General features: G+C 41.2%; 1 protein-coding gene across 1 annotated transcript in view; it reads left to right on the top strand.

The window, feature by feature from the left end:
- EFCAB6 (EF-hand calcium binding domain 6) overlaps positions 1 to 12,591 on the top strand; it is a 174,833-nt gene that overhangs the window by 46,611 nt on the left and 115,631 nt on the right. The window contains 3 exon segments of the mRNA XM_044450904.1: positions 654 to 764; positions 3,274 to 3,385; positions 12,079 to 12,249. Coding sequence (XP_044306839.1) covers positions 654 to 764; positions 3,274 to 3,385; positions 12,079 to 12,249 — 394 coding nt within the window.

Genomic DNA, 12,591 nt, shown 5'->3' with positions numbered 1-12,591 from the left:
TAGGTGGGGAGGCGGAGGAGAGTGCCGCCATGGATGCGAAAGGAGGTGGTTAGAGGGATTAGACAAAAGAGGAACCTCTGTAGGAAATGGGTACTGGGGCAAATAGACAAAAGGGTATACCGGGAGGAGGAGGCCCGTTGCAGAAGGATTCTTCTCAAGGCTAAGGCTGATCACGAGCTGAGACTTGCCAAGAATATCAAGAGCAACAAAAAGGGCTTCTTTCAGCACGTAAATAGGAAGAGGAAGGGGAGACAAGTGGTGGGACCACTAAATAAGGAGGAAGGAGATCCAGTGACTGGTATGAGGGAACAGGCACAGATGCTAAATGACTATTTTGCCTCTGTATCCTCCCCAAAGCAGGACGGGAGAAACTTGCATAGGAGATTAGATGAGGCTGGGGACTTAGGGGCACAGATTAGAGTCACCCTTCTTGAAATCGAGGGGCTCCTCAGGGCATTGGACATTACATTATGTAGACTGTTTTATTCCTCCAGACATTTAAACAATAATTTTAGTGATTGTACTAGTTTATTTTGCTGCTTGTTTTTATGCACTGAGAAGGTTTAATTCTTTGCTGCTATATTTATTTTGGTTTTATTCTGATGTGTTCTTATTCTTTTTTTGTTTTTGTTTTTATATTTGTATTTCATCAGATTTGGAATAAAACTTTCAAAAAATATGGCTTGGAAGAAATTTTTAGATAAGTTTCAAGACCCCTTGTTGTTTGATATGAGCCATGCATCTCCTACAAGAAAGTACCCCAGGTAAGCAAGAGGTTTAATATGTTGGTCAATTCTTTTGGACCATGGTCCTGCCACAGAACTCTTATCAGCCTTCATCCCCTCATGTAAGGCTGTTTCACACACAGTGGTGCCTTGTAGTTCAAACGACTCTAACTTTGAACGATCCAGGGTTCAAACATTAGAGTTGAGAGAAAATCATGGCAAAGTTCAAACAATGCTTCAATAATACGTTCAAATTGCAAGTGGACTGAAAAAAATGCGGCTTCAGCATAAACGTAATCTCTTGTGTACCCAAGTTGTCTCTTGTGTTTTCAGTGCATGTGTTTTCAGTGTTTTTTCACTTTATTTTTTGGTTATATATGAGTTATGATTAAAAAAAATACAATGAATGTTTAAATTGAAAAAATTACAGTAAGAGACACCTTGCCATCAATCCATCCCTCAAGATAATCCCCCCCTTGCTTTGAACACACTTATCCCATCATTCTTCCCACTTTCTGAAGCAGTTCTAGAAGTCCTTGTTTGTGCGTATCTTTAGTTGTGCTGTTATGGCTGCCTTGATATCCTGAATTGATTCAAAATGTTTACCTTTTATGGTCATTTTGACTTTGAGGAGAAGCTGGAAGTCACATGGTACCAGATCTAGTGAATAAGGTGGATGAGGACACACCATGATACTTTTATTTGACAGAAATTGCCTTACCAGAAGTGATGAGTGTTTTGAATTGATTAAGGACATTGAGACAGCTACAGCAGTGCAACTAAAGATGGTAATGAAAGAGGACTTCCAGAACCGCTTTAGAAAATGGCAGGAATGATGGGATAAGTGTGTGCAAAGTGAGGGGGGGTATTTTGAGGGGGATTAATGGCACTGTGCCTTTTACTGTAATTTTTTTTATTTAAACATTCACCATTTTTTTGATCACCCCTCGTATATAACAATTCCTCACTAATGTACAGTAAATGCACCAACATAACATTACTAATATTAATTCCAGTATAATCTAATTAATAGATTCTAATATAATCTAACTTAATTCGTTTCCGGAAGCCATATTTTCCATTTAAGTTTATCAAAATGGGTATTGCTTAGTATCTGGGAACAGATTGATTCACTTTCCATTATTTCTAATGGGGAAAATTGATTCCAACTTTGAATGATTCAGAGTTCAAACAGCCTTCTGAAATGAATTAAGTTCTAAATACAAGACACCGCTGCAGAAAAAAATGAGTGAACACTAGAAAGGAGGCAAATCCTGGCCCTGAGACAAGTGTATCTGTGTGATACACATTTATTTACTTATTTATTATATAAATATAAATATTATTTGTATTATTATATATTTTGTTTCAAGAATGTCAAGGCAGCTCTTCATCTCAATACATATGCTTGGAAAGACATTTTTGTTAAATTCACATTTTACATTTTTGGATGTATACTTCAGAATACTTAACTATTCATCTAACAAATGTTGAAGAAGTCCAAGAAACTATGGAACAAGTCTTATCTTCATGCTCCCCATCCCTAGAAACTGTAGCTGCACCTGGTTTCAAAGTTTCTCTTACTGGGAACTTACCTGCAAAGAAGCATTCACACCGTATTGCAAAGCATTTGTGGTACAGTCTAGGATGCAAATTCGGTTCACACAGAGCACTAGCCAGGCCTGTAGGATGTCTTTCTGTCACTCCATGTGAACTGTGGGTGTGCTTTGGAATGCATCCAGCCCTATCTTGCAGCTGATCATTGCAGGGAAGAAGTGGTATTCTTCTGTTCATATTACATTTTCTGCTATAACTTTTCTTCTTGAGGAGAAGCTTTTGAAGAATGGAATGCTGTTTGAAAGCTGCTAAATGAAGTTGATTCTAAGAGGCTGGGATTGCAAGATCCTCTTCCCTGTTTCTATGTAGTCTCACAAGCTTTCTGTAGACATTCTAAATCTAGGCACAGTCAATTCATGCAGGGGCAGTGAATATTGGGATTGTGCCTGCTACTCCCCTATACACATTGTGGACCTTGGAAAATAAAGGGTCCTGATCACATATACAGGAACCCAGGCATTTTCTACCGACCAGTTGTAGGCTCTGTACACAAGATCCAGTCAATATACAAGATTGCTACGAAGATTTCTGCCCCCATACCTGGTTTGTACCGAGATTTGGAACACCTGCACATAACTTTTCCCCTCTGAAATGGATTATTCTACTTTTCAAGATCATGATTAACAGTATTTTAAAGTAACAGTGACAGCTTGTTTTTCCTGAGCAGAAAAGATTTGGGTAGTCTGTCCAAAGCATTGAGGTCCAGATTTCTTGACTTGAGCAAAGGCTTTGGGAATGAGTGCTGATTTTTTTTCTCAGCCCAAGACAAAAGGCTATGGTAGTAGTTTATTCTCTGTTGAAATAGCAGCAGGAATGCACAGTGCAGAAATACTTTACAGCTGAGTTAGTGTTGCCTTAAAATGCTGGTGCTTGAAATTGTAAGTATAAAAATCACACCAATGGATGAGAACTCAGTATTTTATCCTTGCAGAAGCAGAAAATTGGATGAAGCTTTGTCAAGTGACCGAATTCTCCTAAAGCTACATGGACATATCCAAGATGCTTATTCCTCCCTGAAGAAGGCCTTCCTTACACTTGACAGAGTGAGAGCAATTATTTATAACCATTACTTCTCCTCTCCTCCACCCCTGCAACATTCTCCTAGTCAGCAGAGCCTTCAAGACCCTTTGAGACCCTTCACATCTGTTTAATTTTCTCCTAAAGATTCTAGCTGCATTGGGTTTGCCTTAAGGTAATGATTTATTATGTGTAATAACCTGCAAAGCAGTAATCCCATAGCCAGAAATATTATGATAGGGGACCGTTAAGAGTACAGTGGGAGGGGACCTCATAAGTCAGTATGAAGTAGCAAAAACTAAAGCACAGGAAGTCTGATACGCTTAAACTAAAGTGATCTGATTATGTTAAATAATCTTAAATTACTGCAGTCACCACAGTGTGTTTGTACTCATTAGTCACAAAAAAGGAAGTTGAGAATAGGTTTTTGAGGTATTAAAATTGGCCCATGATTTCCTTTTGTTTGACTGTAAGTAAAAAGACTAGAGTTTTACTTGTTAAAATATGTTAGCAAGTAAATTTGTTAAAGGAAGCCAAACTTGGTAAAGTGATAAAACTTACTGTCAGTGTTGTATTGACTTAGACTTGTTTCAGGTTAACATTTCTAACTGACTTTTAAACACATGAATCATTTCTAAGAATAAGCATAGAAGTTTATGCCCTAGATTTGTTTTGGGATGGCATATATAGATCAGTGTGTTAAAATATTTCTCAAATATGTGAAACTTTATTTTAGAAAGCAAGTTATGCAAAACTAGGCCTGAGGAGAAAGTATATTGTTTTTTATGAAAATTTACAGCAGACAAGTAGTTTAAAAGCATCTCGCCCCCCCCCCCCCCCGATGATTTATTGGTAACCAAAAAAACATAAGTCTGTTGAGGATACCTTTGACTTTGTAATCAGTAGTGTGTACATAGAAACAGAGCGAGTCAGAAGGGTCCCGCTGGGCCATCCAGTCTGACCTTCGGCACCAGCCGGGTCTGCTCACGACATGCCCACCATGTGCTTATCCAGCCTATCTTTGAACACCCTCACCGATGGGGCCTCAATGACCTCTCGTGGAAGCCCATTCCACACCCTTAGGGTCCTCACTGTCAGGAAGTGCTTCCTGCCATCTAAATGGAACCTTGGATCACTGAGCTTTACTCCGTTAGAACGCGTCCTGCCTTCCTCTGCAGGGGAGAACAGTTCTCTACCCATCGCCATGTGACATCCCCTCACATACCTGTATGTCGCCAACAAATCCCCTCTTCTCTAGGCTGAAGAGACCCAGTTCCCTCAGTCTCGCCTCATACCCCATCCCCTGCAAATGGGCCACCAACCTTGTGGCCCTACTCTGCACTTATTCCAACCTGACTATATCCTTTCTGTAATGAGGGGCCCAAAACCGAGCACAATACTCCAGTTGTGGGCGCACCAGAGTTGTATAGAGTGGTAGTACTACCTCTCTCAATCTAGAAGCCACACTTCTGGCTATGCAATCAAGGGTGGCGTTCGCCCTCTTGACCACCGCATCACACTGTTGACTCATGTTTAGCCTGCAGTAAACCAGTACCCCGAGGTCCCTTTCACAAGTGCTGCTCTCCAGCCACTTGTCCCCTAACCTGTACTTATGACACCTATTTCTATGCCCCAGGTGCAAGACTTTGCACCTATCCACATTGAACGCTATCCTGTTGTCTCCTGCCCACTTCCATAGTCTGTCCAGATCCTTTTGGATCTGGAGTACCTGCTCCTCAGTTGTGGCCACTGCTCCAGTTTTTGTGTCGTCTGCGAATTGGATCAGCAGACTGTTCACCCCTTCTTCCATGTCATTAATGAAAAGATTAAACAGGATCGGCCCCAGGACAGAGTCCTGGGGGACCCCACTTGTCACTGGCTGCCATCCCGACGATTCCCCACTAATGGTTACCCTCTGCTTTCGATCAGTCAACCATGCCCTAATCCACTGGACAGTGCTTTGGTGTATCCCTCAGTTTCTCCACCAGGATATCATGGGGTACTTTCTCAAAGGCCCTGCTGAAATCCAGGTATACCACATCCACTGCATTCCCTCCATCTAACCATCTCGAAACCTTGTCATAGAATTCCACAAGGTTTGTCTGGCAGGACCTGTTTTTGCAGAAGCCGTGTTGTGTGGCTGCCAGCCTCCCTCCCCTATCTAGCGTCACTAGATCTCTCTCTGTTATGAGCCTTTCCATTGTTTTTCCTACAATGGATGTAAGGCTAATAGGTCTGTAATTCCCCATGTCCCTTCTGCTACCCTTTTTGAAAATTGGGACCACTGATGCCACCCTCCAGTCCTCTGGAACTTCACCTGTTCTCCATGAGGCCTGCGGGCGTGAGAGAACCCCTGCCAACTCTCTAAGTACTCTCGGGTGTAACCCGTCAGGGCCTGGCGCCTTTGTAATGTCCAATGCCCTGTGAAGCCCCTCAACTTCAAGGAGGGTGACTCTAATCTGTGTCCCTATGTCCCCAGCCTCATCTAATCTCCTATGCAGGTATCTCCCGTCCTGCTTTGGGGAGAACACAGAGGCAAAATAGTTATTTAGCATCTGTGCCTGTACCCTTGTATCAGTCACTGGATCTCCGTCTTCCTTATTTAGTGGTCCCACCACTTGTCTCCCATTCCTCTTCCTATTTACATGCTGAAAGAAGCCCTTTTTTTGCTCTTTATATTCTTGGCAAGTCTCAGCTCGTAATCAGCCTTAGCCTTGCAAAGAATCCTTCTGCAATGGACCTCCTCCTCCTGGTATACGCTTTTGTCTATTTGCCCCAGTACCCATTTCCTACGGAGGTTCCTCTTTCATCTAATCCCTCTAACCACCTTCTTTTGCATCCATGGTGGAGCTCTCCTCCGCCTCCCCACCTTACTGACTAGAGGTATCGTCAAGGCTTACGCCCCCAAAACCTCCCTTTTGAGTGCCATCCACCCCTCCTGAACTCACTTACAGCTAAATCTGATACCATAGTGACACTATCACATTCACTATGTGATCTGTGCTTGGCTGGGATCATCCATGTGACTGGTTCAGGTCCTCATTCTCAACTGGGTCACACACATAGGAAAGAAGGGTTCAAGGTTGCTATCAGGTCCATGCAGTTCGGAACCATGGACTTCAGTGGGACATGTCTATTAAGTAACTAGAAGTAGGATTTCATCCTTAATCTTTTACTACATATCCAGGGATATCATTTGGTATGGTATTTGATAATACAAACTGCACAAAGTCTGACCAACACACTCTAAGAAGATGCAAGTAATGGACGGCATACAAAGTTTATAAATAAATAAATATGTGGTAAGAGGATATATCACAAAAATAGTGACTTTTCCTTGAGGCAAATGGTGGGTGATAACTCATCTAAGCATTACAGATTTTTACAACCGAATGCAGGTTTTAGATGGTTTGACCCAGTAAAAAGGCCATTAGCCAGGTCAAACAGCTGCTGCTTAACTGTCCTGGAGCTGCTTGAACAGATATCAAAGGAAGATTGACAAGTAAACTACTATTTTTTTAAATAAGGACTTAACAAGACCGTAAGACCTTGTCCTTATTGCAACTTAATTTTTAGTTTCTCCATAAATATGTTTTTTTTAAATGAGATTGGACAGTTTCTTATCACCCATTTTTAAACCTTTAAATTTAGAAAATTGCTGACTGAATGGTTACCAGTTTTCTAGGGTGTGGGTATGTGTGAGTGATGTGGTAAACTAGCATTTACAAAAAGGCCTTATCATTCTAGATATATGATATATGAACTGTGAACTTGACAGTGCTATTTTCTTTCTCCATGGTGGGCAAATATAACTTTTTGTTATTATTTCAATTTGCTACAAACAGTTCTCAAAATTGTATGGTTTCCATCTTTGGATTAGTCGATTAAATAATAAACTGGGGGGAAAATTAAAGCTTGCATAGTCTAGATGGCACCAGGAAAATGAGCTGTGGGCATATCTTCTGAATTCCTACTGGCATGTTATTATGAATTTTTATATAAATGCTTGATTGCAATTCTTGTCTTCTACACTTACATAACAATTGCTGTCTCTTTCTTGCCAGCACTGGCGGCATAAATAGTGCAGTAAATCCCTCACAAAAGAGAGAATTCTCCTAACAATTTACAAAGTAGAGCTCTTAGTTTAACAAACCACTGTGGGTAATGGTAGCATATAGTAGATTAAGTCCCTCATTCAAACAGGAGATTAACTCCCTCTGAAATTGTAGAGTGCTTAAGGCTTTAATGAAGAAAATAATTTGGACACAAAAGTTATTTGAGATTTTAAAAAAGCTTTAGCTACAGGAAATTTAGGGCTGGTTCACACTTCCTGGTGGCCTCCATGTGAGTGCCTCCGGAGGTTGTGGGACTGTTGTCAACTTGTGTGGCTAGATTGCATTTGTGCAGAGGCACCATTGTTTGAATTGGTACTTCCACATGGAGGCAGTTTGCACTACAAATGGCAGCAGCTGTGCAAACAACACCAGCATGAAGGCATCTATTCACATAAACTGTGACTGCACAAGTGCAGCTTGTCTGCAAGCCCAGTGAGTCCTCCTACTCCCAAGACACTCATGTGGGAGGTGGGGCAGGTTGATACACTGCTACAGCCTTGTTAGTTTCAAAGATCAACCTTATATTTGCTAGGTTCACTGCAATATTTGTATCTCTGAGTAGTCTCTTAATATTAAGTTTCAGTCTCAGAGTTTGTTAAAAGTCAGATGTTTTATCCAAACATTCTGGGGTCATGGTATTGTAGGAATAAGGATTTTGAAGTTGTCTCTGGATAAGTGATGCTGGGACATGGTTTTAGAAACACAATGATTTGGTGTCTCCTGTCAAGGAAAACTTAGTTGTTATTCTTAAAAGAAATGACTTAGTTTTTGCCTAACAACTCAAGTGAAGCAAGCTTCCTTCTGAACTAAGTTAACCTACCCAAAGCTGGTGCCCTTGAGATGTGGACCATGCTAACTGGGGATGATGGGGTTGGAGAAAGCTGAACTGTACTCATGAGCAAGGTCACTTTGCATTAGCTGATACAAAGGTAGAAAATCAGTCATATCTGATAGAAAGTCAGTAAATGCATATTTTGATATGTGAGACCTTGCTGAGGGGTAAATGGGAGTCTGGTTCTGGAGAACAGGTAGCCTGAGTATCTGATAACAAGTGTATAAGCGATGTGCTAAAGAAACCTGCAGTGTCTCGGCGAGGAATCCCCTATCCCTTTGGAAATAACAGATCTGATACTAAGTGTGCTTAACATCTGGGTAAATGTTATATTTTATGGCACCATCTCATTGGGTCAAAGTAAAAGCAGCAGAAAGTGTGGTTGCAGGAATATCAAGAGGCTGTGGCATGACCCTTTTAATCAACACCAGGTACTTCCATTTGTACCCTCCTTTATTTGGGTGAGGACAGCATGACTCCTTGTGGATTAGAACATGAGCAGCTAACATGCCAGAGGAAGGCAATATTTCCCCAATGGCTACTACAGGCTAGGAGTTGCTTCCTTAGAGATAATAACAAAAGAGACATTTTAAGAATCTTTAAGAGTCTTTTATCATTTTATTTATTTATGTATTTATTAAAACATTTTTATGCCGCCCCATTCGCCGAAGCCTCGGGGCGGCTTACAACAATAAAAAGAGTGGAACTTTTAAGAGTGGAACTTAGGCTTACCATGTGAGAGTGGACCTGACTTAACAGGCTTATTCATACTGACCTCTGTCTCAATAGGAGCCTGTGATATAGTAGAGTTGGGCATGCATGCAGCTAAGAATCACCAGGTGAGAACTGGTGGTTTCTTTGCATGTTCTTCTGTGGGAGGCAAGGCCCTTTCCTTGTGTGGTGGCCAAGTCTTAGTTGTTTGGTTAGGGTTAGGGTGATGTGATGTGACTGAGGACTGCTCCCCCTCTTCTTTTTTTTTAACAATGAGTAGACTGGGCTCCCAGCTCTCCTAATAATGAGGCAAATACTCCCATATTAATCTTTATTGCAGTTGAAAGTCTTGTTATGGCATTAAATGAACTCATTGATCCTGGCTCCCTTAAACAAACTTACCCTATTTGATAACTTGGACAGCAATATTATAGTATGTGGGCAAGTGTTCCAGGGACCACAGGACATCTTGGATTTCTTCTGAGCCTCTATGTGGTTGGAAAGTTGACGTTTAGAGGGAAGGAAGGGAGGTTCTGGTGGGCAGAGAGAAGAGCAGTTGAAGAAGCCAGGATGCAATTCATTCTGAGCGGCTTTTAGCATCCTCCCTTCCTCTTCTGAAGTGTCCTTGTTAGATGGGCTGTGAAGCTTGTCTAGCAAAAAAGCAAAGCTTGGAGGACAGGGAGGCAAAGAAAGCCCCCACTGTTCCTCCTCCCATGCTGACTGCAGTCCATCAGGGCACAGGAGTGTGCTCTTAATAAAGCAAAAATGAAACAAAATAACTGCTACAAGTATACTGAAGTGAACCTAATTAAAAATTCTATGTGTTACAATAAGGTCATCTTGCTTTTTTATTATTGTTTATATTTTTCCCTTTTCTTCACCAGATGATTTAATGCAATGGTATAATTCTCCATGGAAAAACATTAAGGAGCAATTATTGCTTTGCAAACACATTCTCTCTTGGTTAAAATAAAAGTATATTAAAACTAAGCATGAAGTAAATTGTTCGTTGTGATATTTCAGCCATGCATACTCTTTCTAGAAAAGCAAAAGCAAACAAGAAGATGGTTATCACACACTAGCATTGTCCCAGGCATGAGGATGGGATGTGGGGAACAACAGTGGAGAGAGCCACACTGGAGGCATGAATGAACAGAGAGCTCTGCTCCCGCTACATAGCAGCAGCAGCATGAGGGATTGGATCTATTTCCCCTACTCTTTCCTGGTTCCATCCTGCTACAGAAGTAGTGCTGAAGCACTTGGTCAAATGCTCTTCATTCTTGCCTTCTTCATAACATTGCTGATCTTCATGAGCATAGGGTGTAGGTAAATTGACAACAGCAGCCCATTTCAACTTTATCATGGAAAAAGAAAATATTATATGTGCATTGTTAGCTTGCTGCACATTCTGGCAGGCTACTGCCCTGCTGACCTGACATTGCAGCCAGACCACTTCTGTTTTGAAGTAACTGTAGGTGGGGGAAAAAAAACAAGGAATTGAGAAGTTGTGATTAGGGGAATTATGATTAAATGAATACCTGGGCACATCTAGTTTCTAATGCCATTCCCATATATTATTTTCAGTACACATAAATGCAGGGCTTCCACAAGGAGGAGGGAGGCTGCATATCTAACCCACCTCACTCAGTACCTTCAAACTAATGGTGCTTACCTTTGAGGGCAAAAAGAAGATGCAGGATTGAGGTCTTGCATTGAAAATAGACCTGGCTTTTGGTTAATTTTAACAAGTAATGTGATACTTACTGCATGCCCATTTAACTCAGAGCATTTTATACAGCATTTTTATCAATGGTAAACTGATCAAACACTTATATGATGTATATGGCATCACTTTATGTCAGAGGTCCTCAAACATCTTAAACGGGGTCAGTTCACTGTCCCTCAGACTGTTGGGGGGGGGGCAGACTATAGTTTGAAAAAAAAATGCTAAAGAAACCCCCAGAGAAACACCAAAAACGACCCCCCCCCCAACCTTGTTTCTCAACAAGGAAGTGTGGATAGGAAAATTTTGCAAGAGCCTCATGCTGCTGCTGCCGATTTAAAGAGCAATCAGGGTGAGTTTTCTTCCTTAAAAACAGGGGAACAGAAAGTTCCAAATAGACTATTCTGTGGGGTGGACAGTGGAGAATCATCTAGCCCTGCCAAGGGTTTTGAATTTGTTAAAGAAACCCCCAAAGGAACAGCAAAAGTGACCCCTCCCGGCCTCGGTTCTCAACAAGGAAGTGTGGAGGGGAAAATTTCACAAGAGCCTCAGGCTGGCCAGCAGAGAGGGAAAAAAGATGATCAGTTTAAATGAACAAGCTGACTTAAAGCAAACAGGGGAAAGCTTAGAGGGACTTAAAATGGATTTTAAAAGTTATATTTTTCTTACCCTCAATTTTTTTTTTTAGTGTCTTCATCTCTCTCTCTTCTGCCCTTCTCTCTTCTGTTTCCCACTCCATATATGCATTCAATGGGGGTGGGGGGGGAGGGAAGAGCCAGCACACGTGCAGTTGAGCTGTTACAATCTGGCACGTGCGCTGGCTCTGCTCAGTTTCAGAGAATGCCTGTGCTGGCTCAGAGTTTTGTACTCGCTTGGAGATTGTTTTCTCTGAGCAAGTCCAAAAGCTCTGAGGTGGGCCAGATAAATGAGCATGGCAGGCTGTATCCGGCCTGCAGGCCGTAGTTTGAGGACCCATGATTTATGTGTTAATCATCCTCTTATTTAGTATGTCTTTTAGTAATGATGTGTCCATCAAAGATGCTTCTTTTCACATATGGATCTCAGATTATAATTTAGAATGCCTTCTGCATTCCTTATGAAACATCCCAGAAACAGCTTGACATGTTTGTACCTGATGTTAGCTGGACTTAAGTCTTATTTATTTCAATGGGCCCACTCAAAGTAGGACCAACAGGGCACAACCCACAGTTTAAGAAAGGCCAGGTGGCAAAGCTATCAATGTTTTCAAATAGAAGTTACTTTGGGAAGCTAGCATCACAATGCAAAGTAACAATGGAATGGTACTAAATGCTGTCTTGTACCTGCTTGCACTTTTAGAATCAAGATGGAAAAATTACAAATAATGAACTCCGGCGCATTTTAGACTGCATCATGTTCCGAATAAGTGATGATGATTTTCAAGAATTAATCAAGATAATTGATCCAGAACGTACTGGGCATCTCAGCTACAATAAATTTTTAAACCTGTTTGAAGACAAGGATTCAGTAGTAAGTGTTCCTTGGCACCTACGGGACAATATAGTATTGTGCTTGAATCTGGCTTAATGATGGAAAACAAATAGAGTTTTAAAGGTAGTAAAAATTCGTGGTGCTTATTCTTAAAGCTCTTTATGCTTTTAAAGCAATTAATAACCTATTCCTAGTTGATACCACTTTAAGACTTATGTTATTTTCGTCAGTTTAAGCCTGAGCTAGATGAATTCATAAAAGATACTGGATAATGCATTTCTATTTTGTGCTAAGGAGCAATAGAACATCATTTCCCTGGGCCAGCTCCAGAGAACAACAAAGGTGGATATTTTCCAGGGCTCCAAGTATAGCAAACAAATG

Source organism: Varanus komodoensis, unplaced genomic scaffold, assembly GCF_004798865.1.
Source record: "Varanus komodoensis strain SLA01 unplaced genomic scaffold, ASM479886v1 scaffold69, whole genome shotgun sequence".
Taxonomy (NCBI): Eukaryota; Metazoa; Chordata; class Lepidosauria; order Squamata; family Varanidae; genus Varanus; species Varanus komodoensis.
The sequence above is the reverse complement of the archived record's forward strand: the minus strand, read 5'-3'. Positions and strand labels throughout refer to the sequence as shown.